This window comes from Crinia signifera, chromosome 5 (assembly GCF_055691185.1).
Source record: "Crinia signifera chromosome 5, ASM5569118v1, whole genome shotgun sequence".
NCBI lineage: Eukaryota > Metazoa > Chordata > Amphibia > Anura > Myobatrachidae > Crinia > Crinia signifera.
This window is the reverse complement of record NC_139221.1, coordinates 108,612,037-108,628,459: the sequence shown is the minus strand read 5'-3', so window position 1 is coordinate 108,628,459 and position 16,423 is coordinate 108,612,037. Positions and strand designations below refer to the sequence as shown.

The following is a 16,423-nucleotide window of genomic DNA, read 5'->3' as shown; positions in this document are numbered from 1 at the left end:
AGAACCTGGATGAGTTTACGATCTAACTGTTATAAACCAGAATCCATGACGACCCAAAATGCCTGTCCAATTTATTTCTGAGTCCACTATAGTACATTATAATTAAAGAATATGACAATAAATACAAGTTTTTGCTAAATATTTGTTTAACCTTTTTTTGAACGAATCAATTGAATCTGCCATCACAACCTTCCCTGGCAGAGTATCCCATAGCTTAACTGCCCTTACTGTAAATAATCCTTCCTTCCGTGGTAGGAAATAGTTGTTTACATATAGAACGCAGAGGCGATAGTTATCATTTCCAGGCATGAAAACAATACTTTAATTCAAAATAAATCCAGTAGGTCGATTGGTTTCTCTTGGATCCTGCATTGGAAGGTTCCCTTATTACATGGATTTCAATAAAGCACATCAAATTGGATTTAAAGTAAATAGCTGTTTATTTGTGACACAATAATGCCTTTTTTTCCTAGTAAATTGCTAACATTCGTTGCATATATCAGTTTGCCATTTAGAATCTCATCGCGGAATGTATGGAAAAATAACCTTGTATAATATGCACTATAGTACATCAGCTCTACAGAAAATACACTAGTGGATATGTGTGAATTATATATATACAGTATTCTTTCAATTCATTGTTACTACACCAGTAATTCCTGTGGAAAACATACTTGGATGCATGCCCCTGGCAACTGGAAGAATAATCTGTAAATTGTGCATGCCTAAAAACTATTCATATCCCTTGAGCTCTCAGCCATTAACAAAATGGGTCAGATTATATCCGCCCAGATGGAGACAAATTGTTTCTTTTGTATTCACATTGAGGTTCCTGAATTATCCGTCCAACTGCATTATCTCCATTTTACCACGGGAGCTGCAGTCTCTAACTTTCAGTAAACTTACCTAATAATTACATGTTTCTTTTAAGATCTAATATCACACAGATCTGTTTGGGAAGCCCAACGTTTGTCTTGCTTAGACAGCGGTGTGTATGGAGGGATTACCGTTTAATGAGTATGACATTTTACACTTTACAAGGACACGCTAAGTAAATGTTAGTGCATTTCAGGCTGGTGATCAGAGTAAACACGGAGAATGGGACATAGGTCATTATTTCTTAGTTGTTGTCAATATTCCCCTGTGTATGTGCTCAATAACTGGCATCACTATCTATTAAACTGAGCTCATAAAATCTTTATATGCGTAATGTAAATTGCTGTGACTGATGGCCACATGGTATAATATAATGTACACTGCTGGAATCTCCTAGAGATTTGAGATGTTTTGCAATTAGCTTCAGATTTGTGTGCAAGATCAATCAAAGAATAGCAAGAGAACCAGACATTGGAGTTACCGTATGAAGTTACATTTCTGAGACCCAAATGTTACTTATTGCATGGAAGCATTACAGCATATATTTTAAATAAAATAAACTTAAAGGGAGATATATATGAAATTAGGTAAATAGGTAATTATGGGAAAAGTTGCACATAGAAGGAAGTTACAGTATGCCCCAAGATGGTCTGGTGCAGCTTCTTCATAGGGACCCGGGATTTTAAGCTTCACCCTCCTATCATGGCCAGGCATCTCTCTGGTACTGGTCTCTTAATCCCTTGAGTGCTGAGATTTCAGGTTGCAAGACAAACCTACCAGGGCAGGTTTGTCCTGCCCCATCAATACTCACCACTCAAGGGCAGCAGCCAGTCCCAACTCCCCCCCTCCTGTCCCCCCCCCACCCTTGTTCCTGTCCTCCACCCTCCTGTGATCTTACACTGGAGCTCCTTGTCGCCATTCACACTGCAGCATTGACCAGGTGGCAGGCCATGCTTGGGGAAGTTTGGGGTGGCTCGGGGGGACTCAGGCGCCCGAACTCCGGAGTGCTCCCAATTCCCCCTGAGCTGCCCCCAATATCCCTAAGTTGGCCCTGCCACCTTGTCACTGATGCAGTGCGATGGAAGCAGCGGCAGGGGAGCTCAGACGTAATAAAGCTGGAGTACAGAGGTCATGAGCGGAGAAACAGGAGAGGGGGAGCAATGGGAGGGTGCCGCTAGAGGTTGTGCGCCAGCGGTGAATAGCTGGCGTACACCTGCCTACTGGTGGTATGCCCGGAAATTTTCCAGGACAGCCCACTGCGGCAGCGCAGCTGAGCCCTGGAAAAGTTCCAGGTATACCACCGAAGTGGTCAAAGGCCCTGACAATTGGCTTGCGAGCAGTTTAGAAAATAAAATCATCAGAGCTGTAGCTGTAGGTTACAGCACCATTTAAATCAGAACATTAAATAAATCACCACATTTTGGAAAAGATCTTAAAGGGAAATGTATTAATTCTAAAGTGGACAAGTGGAATCATCCAAAGAAACCAATCAGATTCTAGCTATCATTTTATAGAATGCAATAAATAAGACCGGATCACCGCCATATCATCTTCAGAAGGTTCATCACATAAATGAGTTCTAGAAGGACTTACAAGTGAAAACAATAAACAGTAAGTTTATAGAATGGATAAAAGTACAGTAGTGCAATGATTATGGGATCAGCTCTTAATGTAATATGGCTTAATAAAATACAGTTCCAAGTTACAATTACAAAACATCTGATAGTATAAAAAGTACCCTAATAAATAGATAGGAATAACATTCTTAATAAAAAATAAACTGCTTTAGAAACAGTGCATATGCAAGTGTGTCTAATATAAGGGCATGTATATATACTTCTACAAACATATACATACTCCTACATATACCAGTAGCTTTGTAATGATACAATAAACTTGCAGATTCAAGTATCAAGGTAGCATTGTAGAATAGGTAATTTCTTCTGTAGGTCAGGCAACAGCAACGTATTCCTTTTTCTCACCATCACTGGGGGTGGAAATCTTCTCTAGAAGTCGTGAAGATGTTGGTCTTGGGAGTGAATATTCAGCCTAAGAAAAAAACCCAATATGAAAATATTAATATTTTGAATGGAGGCAATATTAACATTTTCAATTATAATTATTAGTATTTGAGTAAAGAGACGACATACATATTGGGCGGCATTCAATGAGGCTGATTCGCCATGTTTTTATGGCAAATTTGTGCTGTTTGGCGAATTTTTGACTAAAACGGTGAATCACCCTATTCAATGACCAGATGGCGAATACATTTCAAGGTTTTTTTCGCCATGGTTCACCGAGTAGCAATCGCTATCTTTTTATGGTGAAGTGGAATGTGAACTTTTAAAATAAAGTGTTTTGTTTTTTACATTTGGTGTCAAAAAATCAGGAATTTTATTCTGAGGAGGGGCATGCTATTTTTATTCATGTGCTGTAAGCACATGCATATATATTTAATTTAAAAAAATATATATATATTTTTTTACACAGCAGCAAGCAGGGGGCGCCGGAGCCGAGCCGCTCATTAGATATTCATATATTCACTGCACCCGATCGTTACATATGCACGATCGGGTGTAGTGAATATACCTGGTCCCCTGCTGGCACCCCCGGGGGGCAGCCTGTGCTGCCTGGCACCCGGGGAGCCCACCTCCCCCCCACATACGCTCTGGGGCAGGCAGAGAGACTTCCATCTCTCTGCCTGCCACCGTCCTCAGGCTCCCTGCGGCGTTCGCTGCAGGAGCTCATATTCACCGGTCAGGGGCAGCGAGCCCCTGACTGGTTGAATACCGGAGCCGGCGAGGCTCCGGAACGTGGCGAATGTGCAGCGAATTCTAAACAGGATTCGCTGCACCTCGCCGGTATTCACATTGAATACCGCCCTATGTGTTATAACTCACTTTATAACACATTAAAATATAACTCCCTATCAAAAATGCGGTTTCCTAAGCAATAGCTGTAGCTATGGAAACAATGCATTTGACAGATTGTTTCCACAATTGCACATATGAAAGGAAGGTTATGTAGTCACAATATATTTATCAAATAGCAGCATAAAGATGTTCTAAATGTACTATTTAAAAATCATGATTTAAACCAGTAAATTTTAGTAAGCAAAATACTGAAGTTAATACGTCAAAGCATTTTTGTTGTAACAATTACAGCTACACTACCTCTTAATTAAAAGTAAGGCAGTGCAACAAAGTAATACTGTATGTATCAAGTACCAGTGCTGGTCTGATAAAGAGGCCACTAATGGATGAGAAGTTGCTTAGGCTTCCATCAAGGTACATCACTCTGCCAGAGGCCACTAATGGATGAGAAGTGGCCTAGGCTTCCATGAAGATCCATCACTCTGCCAAAGAGGCCACTTATGGGTGAGATGTTGCCTAGGCTTATAAAAGGATCCATCACTCTGCCAAACAGAATGTAGAAAATAAGTGTCAGACACTAAAGAGTGTCGGTCACTTTAAGAAGCGCGGTCCTGCTCAGTAATTGAATGTCCATACATTTTTAGTATGGAATATAAAGCATTTTATTAAAACAACATATCAAATGAAGCTTCCCCCCAATAACAATTCATAAATTGTGTACACAATACAACATACAAACAAGACATACAACACTAAACATATAATAAAAGCTGGTTTGGTTCAGTCACTTCTATTGTAACAATGAATGAGGCTTTGTGCAAATTTAGCTAGAGGCAATTAGGTATTTCATATAGTTACCAGTCCTGTACACTTGGTTCCATGGATGGTGCGCTGTTTTTTGTGGTTATTAACCTCAGGTCAGTCTCTCCAAGAATTTACCAGAGATGTACTCCGGAATAACTGTGATGGGGACCTTCTCCTGCTGGACCAGCCAGCTGGGTAGTTGTTTGTTTGTAATCCACGTATATTTGCGCTGAACAGGAACAATGCACAATGCAGGACCAGCGATGAATGGGGGCTCAAAAACGCATTTCTCCGCCTGTCACTGGAATCGGCGGCTTCCTCAGTCTGATTGAGGAAGCCGCCGATTACAGTGACTGACCTGAGGTTAATAACCACATAAAACAGCGCACCATCTATGGAACCAAGTGTACAGGACTGGTAACTATATGAAACACCTAATTGCCTCTAGCTAAATTTGCACAAAGCCTCATTCATTGTTACAATAGAAGTGACTGAACCAAACCAGCTTTTATTATATGTTTAGTGTTGTATGTCTTGTTTGTATGTTGTATTGTGTACACAATTTATGAATTGTTATTGGGGGGAAGCTTCATTTGATATGTTGTTTTAATAAAATGCTTTATATTCCATACTAAAAATTTATGGACATTCAATTACTGAGCAGGACCGCGCTTCTTAAAGTGACAGACACTCTTTAGTGTCTGACACTTATTTTCTACATTCTGCACCTATAAAAGGGACCAGCACTCCCTGTATAAGAAGCAGCGATAATCCTGCACAGTCAAATAATTAAATAAATTATCATCATTTTTTAAGTGACAGATTTATATATTTTTTTCACACTGTTGATATATACCGGTGGGGGAAATTGTAATTAACTTCTTGGGAATTATAGATCTAGCACGACTAGCGCTACGGAGTGGCCCTAGGGTCACTAACTTTTCTGGTGACTCTGCCAAACAGGCCACTAATGGGTAAAAAAAAGGATCAAATTATGAGAGAGCGCATTGTATTAATCATAAATAGAGTTTTTAATAAAAATCAATTCATATTTCATTTAACAATTAACATACAATTAACAATTGAAATCAATTAAACAAACACTACGATTTGACCTATGACTCCCTGAACTTCCAATAAACATGGTCCATGGTTGAACTAGAAAATCAGTGGGATTAATTTATGGAAATAACAATCCTTAGTGCTCTTACCCACTTGGTTTGGTAGATGATAAGTCCAGTAAACGTATTAAACAGAGGTACAGTAGGTATTGTGAATTGATGAGATTAACAATATTGGTGAGTATTGAATTGGTGACGTGAGAAATTGTATCTGTATCATGAAAATCCTTGCCATGGTAACTTGCTACTGAAAATCACTCCTTCTGTTCAGTATGATGGTAAACGGAGACGCTGACAGGCAACTTCAGCTGGATGAAGTAGAGGAGGCAATTCGGCCAGAGGAGTTAAACTTTAGTCACTGCAAAAAGCGTAGCGCTGTGAGAAAAGCGACTAAGTTGGGAATGAATTCAGTTTGGCCGCAATAAGGAGAGAGGGGCCGGTGTGGCCAAGGTGGTAGATTTAGTCTCTTCAACTGGCTTAGCGCTGTTATAGTGAGCGCTGACGCCGGGAGTGACCTGATTCATGCAACGGTCTCTCACTTACTCTACTTCCGATGCCAAGCTGCTTCCCTCGGACATCCAGTCTGAAAATTTAGCAAACAGGGATCGCTGCAGGACTCCCTCTTGCAGGCAGGTGATGGAACAGGTCCAGGGTGGCGAAGGATGTAAGGGTCCAACTCAGAAATTCAGGGGGATAGCAATCATAGGCAAAAAGCAGGCATAAGATTCCGTCTTTACTCGTTTCTCCGTCCTGGAATCTGACGGGTTCCTCAGAAGAAACCGTGAGATTCCAAGGAAACCGTCAGATTCCAGGACGGAGAAACCCTCAAATCTAAATCTTCAGACAGGACATCTGAGGGAAGCAGCTTGGCATCTGAAGGAGAGTAAGTGAGAGACTGCGGTATGAATCAGGTCACTCCTGGCATCGGTGCTCACAACAACAGCGCTACGCCGGTTGAAGAGACTGATACAACCACCTTTGGCCACACCGGCCCCCTCTCTCCTTATTGTTGCCAAACAAAGTTCATTCCCGACGTTGGTGCTTATCTCACAGTGCTTCGCCGGTTGCAGTGACTAATGGTTAACACCTCTGGCCACATTTCCTCCTCTACTTCATCCCTCTGAAGTTGCCTGTCAGCGTATCCGTTTACCATCATACTGTACAGGAGTGATTTTCAGTAGCAAGTTACCGTGGCAAGGATTTTCATAATACAGATACAATTTCTCACGTCACCAATTCAATACTCACCAATATTGTTAATCTCATCAATTCATAATACCTACTGTACCTCTGTTTAATCAGGAGCTCTCCGCAAGTTTACTGGACTTATCATCTACCAAACCAAGTGGGTAAAAACACTAAGGATTGTTATTTCCATAAATTAATTATCCCCTGATTTTCTAGTTCAACCATGGACCATGTTTATTGGAAATTCAGGGAGTCATATTAATATCCGGTCAAATCGCAGTGTTTGTTTAATTGATTTTAATTGTTAATTGTATGTCAATTGTTTAATGAAATATTAATTGATTTTTATTAAAAACTCTATTTGTGATTAATACAGTGCGCTCTCTCATAATTTGATCCTTTTTTTTACCAAGAGTTCCAGGTATTATTTTTGGGAGCAGCATCATTTAATTGCAGCTGTGGTGATTTGGATTCTATATTAATTGATTGCACCTAATATTACTATAGTTTTCACTAATGGGTAAGATGTTGCCTAGACTTCCATCAGGATACATCACTCTTCCAAAGTGGCCACTAATGGGTGAGAAGTTGTCTAAGCTTCCATGAGTATTCATCACTCTGTCAAAAGAGGCCACTAATGACCTAGGCTTCCATGAGGGTCCATCACTCTGCCAAAGAGGCCACTAATGGGTGAGAAGTTGAAGCTTCCATGTGTCTTCATCACTCTGCTAAAGAGGCCACTAATGTATGAGAAGTTGCTTAGGCTTCCATCAGGGTACATCACTATGCCAGAGGCCATTAAGAGTGAGAAGTTGCTTAGGCTTGCATGAATATCAATCACTCTGTCAAATAGGCCACTTATGGGTAAGATGTTGCCTAGGCATACAAAAAGATCCATCACTGCCAAACAGGCCACTAATGGGTGAGAAGTTGTCTAAGCTTCCATGAGTATTCATCACTCTGTCAAAAGAGGCCACTAATGACCTAGGCTTCCATGAGGGTCCATCACTATGCCAGAGGCCATTAAGAGTGAGAAGTTGCCTAGGCTTGCATGAATATCAATCACTCTGCCAAAGAGGCCACTTATGGGTATACAAAAAGATCCATCACTGCCAAACAGGCCACTAATGGGTAAGATGTTGCCTAGACTTCCATGAGGATTCATCACTCTGCCAAAAGAGGCCACTAATATGTGAGAAGTTGCCTAGGCTTCCATGTAAGTAGATATACTTGCTTTTGCAAATCTCTTTTTTCCTATCAAAGACTATTATTATTTTTTTTACTGGCAGCAGTATTGTCTGAGTGTGACTAGCATTAAAGTTCACAATGTATTTCTTATATATCTTTCTCTTTCTCAGTATGAAAGACTCATATATTTTTTCTTTAACAATAATACCCCTCAACTGCATCAGACCTTAGCAAGAGCTTCTTAGAGGGGCAATGATGCCACGTTTCATTCTTTTTTGTATTGCAGTATTACAGTTCCCAATATGTGTACACAATGCTCATCTTTTCCACTTATTTCCTGCATGACATATCATTTCTGATCTAAGGAAGGTTCAGTTATGTCACAAGAACCTTTAGGAACACACAGTGGGGGAAATGTACTAAAGGAAATTCGTAAAAAATAGGTGTACTCGTATCCAGAAATACACCTATTTTTTACACATTCGTATTTTTGGGCTTTACTATCCTGAAAATACGGCAATTCGTATTTGCATTGATGGCACATTCGTATTTGTATTTACAAATAGGAATGGATACACCATCGATAGAATACGAATAGGAATCACCATTCAAAAGAATGGTGATTCCTAATTTACTAAGCGACCGTATTAAAATACGGCCGTTAATTATTGGTAAATGGCCGATAATTGCCGGCCAGATACACTTAATTTTACTGGCATATTTGGCTTTAGCCTGCATGGAGGCTGCAGTGTGTAAAAAAGGAAAGAAAAATAAATAAATATAAAAAAACGGAGTGGGGTCCCCCTCACAGCCATAACCAGCCCCAGGCTCACAGAGCCGGTCCTGGTTGTAAAAAAATCAGGAAAAAATTTGCGTAGGGCTCCGCTGATTTTTTAAAACCAGCCCCAGAGCCAGGCCTGGTTCCCAAAATACGGGGGACAAAATCAATAGGGCCCCCTGTATTTCAAGAACCTGCCCCAGGCCCAACCAGCCAGCAGGGATCACAGCCAGGGGACACTTATTATATAAGGTCGGGTGGCCAAAACATTAACCCTACTAACCAGTCAGCCTGGGCAGGGGTCCTTATTTATCTATTGGTTTTGCTGTGGAACTAAGAGTCCCAGCAAGCCGATTAATGGGCAGCATGCTGGGACTTGTGGTTCTCCAAGTCCCCGTATGCATTCCAGGCTTGCTGGGACTTATAGTTCCACAGCAAAACCCAATGGTTTTTCTATTTTTTTACACTTGAATCAGCCAGGTACCCACAGCCCAGGGGTACCGGGGTCAGCACCAGGCTTCAGCCTGGGCAGGTATGTTCTGGAGGGGGGGACCCCTTCATTGGTGGGGTCCCCACTCCCCCAGGACCCCTGACTGACTGGTCGGTAGTGTTAATGTTTTGGCCACGGGACCTTATATAATAAGTGCCCCCTGGCTGTGACATTACCCTGCTGTCTGGTTGGGCCTGGGGCTGGTTCTTAAAATACGGGGGCTGGTTTTAAAAAATCTGATTTTTATAAACCAGGCTCGGCTCTTTGAGCCTGGTGCTGGTTACGGCGGTGGGGGGATCCCACACTGTTTTTTTTTTTTTTAACACACTGCAGCCTGCATGGATCTGACTGATCATTGCAGGCTGCCTATACAAATTCGTATTAGCAGCCGAATACGAATGAATACGCCATCGGGGATTACAAAGCAGTCGTATTTGACTGCTTTGTAAATTCCCCTCCAGAATATGAATTTGCATAGGGATAAAATAGCCATATGCAGTAGTATTCATTCGTATTAAGAATACGAAAAATCATATTTGTATTCTTAGTAAATTTCCCCCAGTATGTCTGCCAATAGATGTGAAAGGGCAACCTCATTTACCTATACATACTCATACAAAATGTCTCTTGTCATAGAAATGTGCATATACTGTAAGATAAACTATTTATAAAAAGGATACGCAAAACAGTCAAGTAGTGTTTGCACAAATATTTACTTTGTGGGTGTGACGTGTCCATTGTTGCTGTAATTTATTGAGTATCATAAAAATAACACACAATAAATTATCCTGAGTAAATAGCTCATTATTTCATCCTTGCAGTTATCTTTTGGTGACACATTCTGATAGACTCATCATTAATTTATGTTTAATAAATTTGTTAATATAATTATGAAATCCAACCAAGCTCAGACAAATACAGTATACATTTCTTCAGTACTTGTGACACCTACTGGCTCGAAGCAATGTGTCAATTATTTCACCTGTATGTATTCTAATGCCTATATTTCTGACACTCATCTGCAATATATGAATTAGAGAGTACTCACTATCCAATCACTGTCCTGGGCTGATTGTTTGTAAAAACTGCAGTATATATGAAAACTGTATCGTCTGTGAGCTGGGCTGTTGTGTGCCTGTCTAATCTAAGTTGTATGCTAAAGTTTATACGATTGGCTAATGCTGACCATACAGTATTTAAATTATTTAGATGGATTTGAACTTATGTCTTTAGAAGTATGTTGTCTATCTAAGAACGTTGCTCTGCTGAGGAGCCACAGTAACTGTGAAGGTAAAATACTTACTATATTGACCCTTGAAAGCATACATGGGTGATTCAAATCACTTACTTATCTGAAGATGGAGATTATCTTTAGGAGGAGATAGAAAGGCCACATACGGCCATGGTTAAGCAGGGATTATGATTCATATGGCTGCATCAGGAGAAGGAAAATCCCAGAAAACAGACCCGTTTTTGTTAAAAAAAAAATGGGTCTGTTTCTAGTAAAAAACACACAGGTTTGACTGAACCGGTGTGTTTTCAGGTAGAATTTTGGTACTTGTTTCCTATCTGGGCGCCCGCTAAGTTAATTGCGCACCATGCTATTCTCCGTAGAGAAATCTGATCGCATCGCATCGTACACATACACGATATTGAACGATGCGATGCGATGCGATCCGATTCGATTTCCCATAGGAAACAATGTGAAATGGCTCAATTTAGCCAAATTATCATAGGAACAATAGTAAATGGGCCAAAAACACCCCTGAACATTGAAATGTCCCCCCAAAAGTAGTTGACGCCACCCCGCCATCAACGTGAACCCGAAGCGTGGCGAGCGCAGCGAGCCCGCGAGGGGCGGCGGTACGCGTCCTCCGACCTTTTCATGCCCTACTATCCACTAGGGCGTGGAGTGAGAATAGAATAGTGTGGCGAGCGCAGCGAGCCACCGAGCCCGAAGCGTGGCGAGCGCAGCGAGCCCCGCGAGGGGACGCGGATACCTTCACAGGTAAACGCGTCCCTTTGCGGGCTTCCCAGGTGTCCGCGTCGCCATGGACACCTGGGAAGCCCGCGAGGGGACGCGTATAACTGTGAAGGTATCCGCGTCCCCTCGCGGGGCTCGCTGCGCTCGCCACGCTTCGGGCTCGGTGGCTCGCTGCGCTCGCCACACTATTCTATTCTCACTCCACGCCCTAGTGGATAGTAGGGCATGAAAAGGTCGGAGGACGCGTACCGCCCCCCCTCGCGGGCTCGCTGCGCTCGCCACGCTTCGGGTTCACGTTGATGGCGGGGTGGCGTCAACTACTTTTGGGGGGACATTTCAATGTTCAGGGGTGTTTTTGGCCCATTTACTATTGTTCCTATGATATTTTGGCTAAATTGAGCCATTTCACATTGTTTCCTATGGGAAATCGAATCGGATCGCATCGCATCGCATCGTTCAATATCGTGTATGTGTACGATGCGATGCGATCCGATTTTATTACGGTGCCGTACGTAGAAAACCTGGGCGCCCAGATAGGAAACAAGTACCAGAATTTTTATTTTCCAGGTGACCAAACTGGATAGCCCGAAACAACATTTCGGAGGGTCTTCAGGGAAAAATAAAATCAGTTTTTTGCTCCCAATGTTTCTACGGGGCTATTTGAATACTCCCCCTGAGTTGTTTAAGACTACTGTATGTAACACCCATAGTCACTGTCCTGCACAGTTTTGGTGTCCCTCACTTTCAGGACAAAGTTAAGCTATATACACTATAAAGTGAGTACCGTATATACTCGAGTACAAGTCGACCCGAATATAAGCCGAGGCACCTAATTTTACAACAAAAAACTGGGAAAACTTATTGACTCAAGTGGGACCCTCACTCGAGTATAAGCCGAGGGGGGGGGGGGGGGGCCTTTTCAGCATAAAAAAAATTCTGAAAAAGTAGGCTTATACTCGAGTATATATGGTATATAGAAATTAATCTTGGTTCTAGTAGGAACCTGGACACTGCTGTCACATTTACACTTTTGGAAACTTCTTCTCTTAAACACTTTTTGTTTGCATTAGAATCTCCCAAATTGGAGAGGAGGCAAGCACCTTTACATGTGCTGCATGGACCATACAGGGTCACCAAAGCACTTACACATGATATACAATGTGCATCAGTTCCTAGTGGATTCGTTAAGCCCACAAAATGGATAAATCACTGTATGTAGGCAACAGGTACACACAACATGCTTTAGAAAGGAATGTCATGAGCCTATAGGCCCATATACACTGAGCAACTTTGAGCTGAAAGCCGCTGAAAACAGCAAGTTTCAGTGGCTTTTTAGCTCAATCCGTCCATGAGCAGTAATGCCCGGCGATGAGCACTGCTGCACGCTCCCGCGTCATCGCCGCTCATCTGCTGATGTTACCCCCCCCTGCTGACCGCGCCGGGGAAAAGCCGCTCAGTGTGTATGCACTGAAGGGCTTTCCCCACAGCGATAACATCGGTTATCTCTGTCCATACATGCTGGCATAATCGCCTTTAGGGAGTTTAATTACCCATACCTTGGTCTTTCCATGTTAATACATAATAGAGTTCACTGGCATAATTAAAATTACATTTTCACCTATAGTACACTGCCTGTAAAAAGTGAATTTCAGGCCAACATCTCTTTATGCGAGATGTTCAAAATATCTGCTAAAAGTGCCAGCGTTGCTCACATTTAATATATAAATTCAAATAAAAAATGTTTAAAAAAAGATTATATTTCCTATATAAGGTAAACATTACAGGTCATTGTGATGAATACAATTTTTTGCCTGACAATTTTTTACAACTATTTAGAAAATTTCACTTGGCGCTCACAGGGTTAAAAATACATAAAAATTAAGTTGATGTTTGTTTAAAATCATTTGGCCACTTTTTTTAGTTTTACCTGGGTATCTGCATTGCCATTGGGATCTTCATCATCATCATCATCTTCTTTCACAAAAATATCACCATTAATTTGCCCCAAACTTTCACCATTTGTTTCTAATGAATTAAAATGTTGAACTTCTTCTGGATGTTCAGTTTCATCATCATTAATTGCTTCTTCTGAATAATTGTTCAGCTTCTGATGATTTGTTTCCACTTCATGACTTACCATGCTACGCTCCTCATTTTCACTTGTTTCATCTTCATTGGTGTGATCTGGTGGGATATTATCATGCTCATCTTCTTCCTCTACTCCTCCTTCCCCATCTTCCTCTCCCTCCTCTTCCTCCTCTGTAACCTTACTATCATGAACTGCATTGTTCATTATTTCTTCTTCAACAGTTTCTGCTACCCTCTGTAACAACAAATCAAGCCACAAACATAATAATTAATTGACAGTGTTATGAAGGCATACTTATTACATAAGTTAATGCATAATTATGCTGGAGTAAAGCTTTTCAGAACAAACATGTAAATGGTATTTTCCCTATTTTAGGATACTTTAACAACGGGAATAATAGGGTAATAGTGGTTGAAAATGAGACAATCTATTTTTCAAAACAAAGAGAATAGTAAATGTGAAGCAAATTTAAATGTACATGAACATGTTATCTATGAAACAAAATTGAAAAGTTCTAGCCAGTAAGGACAAGTTCCTTCCAATCTAACTTAAGTAGCTAAGGAAAATGACCCCTTATAAATTGAAACTATATGGACAAAAGTATTAGGATCCCTAAGCATTACACCAACAGGGACTGTAATAACAGTGTATTCAAATACATATACTTTAATATGGAGTTGATCCTCTTTTTGCAGCTACAGTTCTGGCCAGGTACATCGTGGTTTACAACGCGCTTTTGAGGGCTCTGACTCGCGAGTTGCAGATCGCGTTATGTCCTGCGTTATGTACCACGCCATGCAATACATAGTTTAACCACTGGGTGACTAATGCTCCACGTTAAGACTTTACGCTACGGATTTTTGCTAACCAGCCACTTTTCACTAGGGATTTTGTCCTTACTTTACGGACAGAGTATTTTGTATTTATTCGCAGACGCAGCTACGTACGGTCATTTATGTAATTGGTACAGAAGCCATGCTAACCTTTGCTATTGCTAGATGACTACTTAAATTATTGGAGGACCTACAGTATCATACAGTACTTTACACTACGGATTTTGTCCTTACTTTACGGACAGAGTTATTTTCATTTATTCGCAGCCGCAGTGACGTACTGGATGGTCATGAACTGTATTTGATTGGTGCAGAAGCCATGCTAACCATCTGCCAGCAGTAAAATCACAGGCAATAGTGGCCTAGCGGGTAGAGGCACGGCTTCACTATCTCAGTATCAGTAGTTCGATCCTCAGTTGGTTACATTATATTTTTATTTTTTAAACGTTCTTTTTTTTTTTTTTAAACCAATACAGGTACTGTACTGTAGTTACAGTAGTTGGTGCTTACTGTATCAAATTCTTTCGGACTTTTCCACAAACAAAAATTCACAATGGCAGGCCTCCATGTACACGATAGTTAATACCCATACTGTACTGTACATACAGTACTGCGCTACAGAGAACGTTTTTTTTCGCAAAATAGATTTACAGTAGCTTTTCAGGTAAAACTCCTTGCCTTGAGGACCGAGTTTCGGGATAAAATTCGCTAACCTTTACTAAACAGCCACATTTCACTACGGATCTTGTCCTTACTTTACGGACAGAGTAAAGTATTTGTACATTACAGTATTTATTCGCAGAAGCAGCTACGTACGGTCATTTATGTAATTGGTACAGAAGCCATGCTAACCTTTGCTATTGCTGGATGACTACTTAAAACATTATTTGAGGACCTACAGTATCATACTTTACACTACGGATTTTGTCCTTACTTTACGGACAGAGTTATTTTATTTTATTCGCAGCCGCAGTGACGTACTGTATGGTCATGAACTGTATGTGATTGGTGCAGAAGCCATGCTAACCATCTGCCAGCAGTAAAATCACAGGCAATAGTGGCCTAGCGGGTAGAGGCACGGCTTCACTATCTCAGTATCAGTAGTTCGATCCTCAGTTGGTTACATTATATTTTTATTTTTTAAACGTTCTTTTTTTTTTTAAACCAATACAGGTACTGTAGTTACAGTAGTTGGTGCTTACAGGTATCAAATTATTTCGGACTTTTCAACAAACAAAAATTCACAATGGCAGGCATCCATGTACACGATAGTTAATACCCATACTGTACTGCGCTACAGAGAACGTTTTTTTTCTCGCAACAATAGATTTCTCCAAACTCAGACACAGACCGACACCTCAGACAATAAGATGTTGATTGCAGTCATATGTTAATTGCAGTCTGCATTTTTTTTTCGCTGGTAATTGTACATAATTCAAATGCACCTATCAGCTTCATGAAGGATTTCCTTTGTCTCTGCCAGCATAAATTCAGCTACAGATATTAAAATTGTCAAACAATCCAGTTTGTTTTTCTGCATCTAAACCGTGTAGAATTGCTACGGATCGTCTCTTCATCTCTTGCCTGTATACAGTACAAGCACGAGATTGTACCTGTACACCTGGACTATTCATTCTGCTGAATCCAAAGTCAAGTTGTTGCTGTGTTCCTGTTCTACCAAGCGTTACCATCATACTGCCTTCCTTCCGCAAGAAGAGTACAGTACTGTATCTTCTCGCTGGAGCAGTAAGTACACTATACAGTAGTACAGTCATTTGTACATTTCACTGATTGCTGCATTACAGTATACAGTAAGCAGCACTACAAAACGGTCCCTGCGCGGAAGCGCTCGGTTCCCACCCTTCCCTGAATGAAGCTGTTTCCCTTCTTTTCCTACTGTTCAAATGCACCCGGTGCAGAATACTGTATACAATCGCCTGCTGTGTACAGTATAGTGTACTGTATTCAGATACTGCAGGCTGCCGCTATGAGTATTGGGGCAGATGTACAGTATTAAGCCTTAACAAGAGATTCAATCCAAGGGTGATAAGGAGAGATAAACGTCCAGCCAATCATCTCCTTTCTGACTTTTTTCAAATACGTGTTTTACGGTATTACACCAATGGTATTACGGAGAGAACTAGTATTTAGCAGCCTACAGTAGCCCACCCTAATAGAGTACTGTCATCGCTAGTCGGG

At 41.0% G+C, this 16,423-nt stretch overlaps 1 protein-coding gene across 2 annotated transcripts in view; it reads right to left on the bottom strand.

Moving 5' to 3' along the window:
• Nucleotides 1-412: 412 nt before the first annotated feature.
• DCDC2 (doublecortin domain containing 2) overlaps nt 413-16,423 on the bottom strand; it is a 208,246-nt gene continuing 192,235 nt past the window's right edge. Inside the window, exons 9-10 of one of the 2 annotated variants that reach the window (XM_083187841.1) lie at nt 13,230-13,625; nt 413-2,925 (exon numbers count right to left, since the gene is read on the bottom strand). In XM_083187841.1, the coding sequence (XP_083043967.1) occupies nt 2,827-2,925; nt 13,230-13,625 (495 nt within the window). In that variant the 3' untranslated portion in view covers nt 413-2,826. The remainder of the gene's footprint in view (nt 2,926-13,229; nt 13,626-16,423) is intronic. The other variant, XM_083187842.1, reaches the window with a different exon arrangement.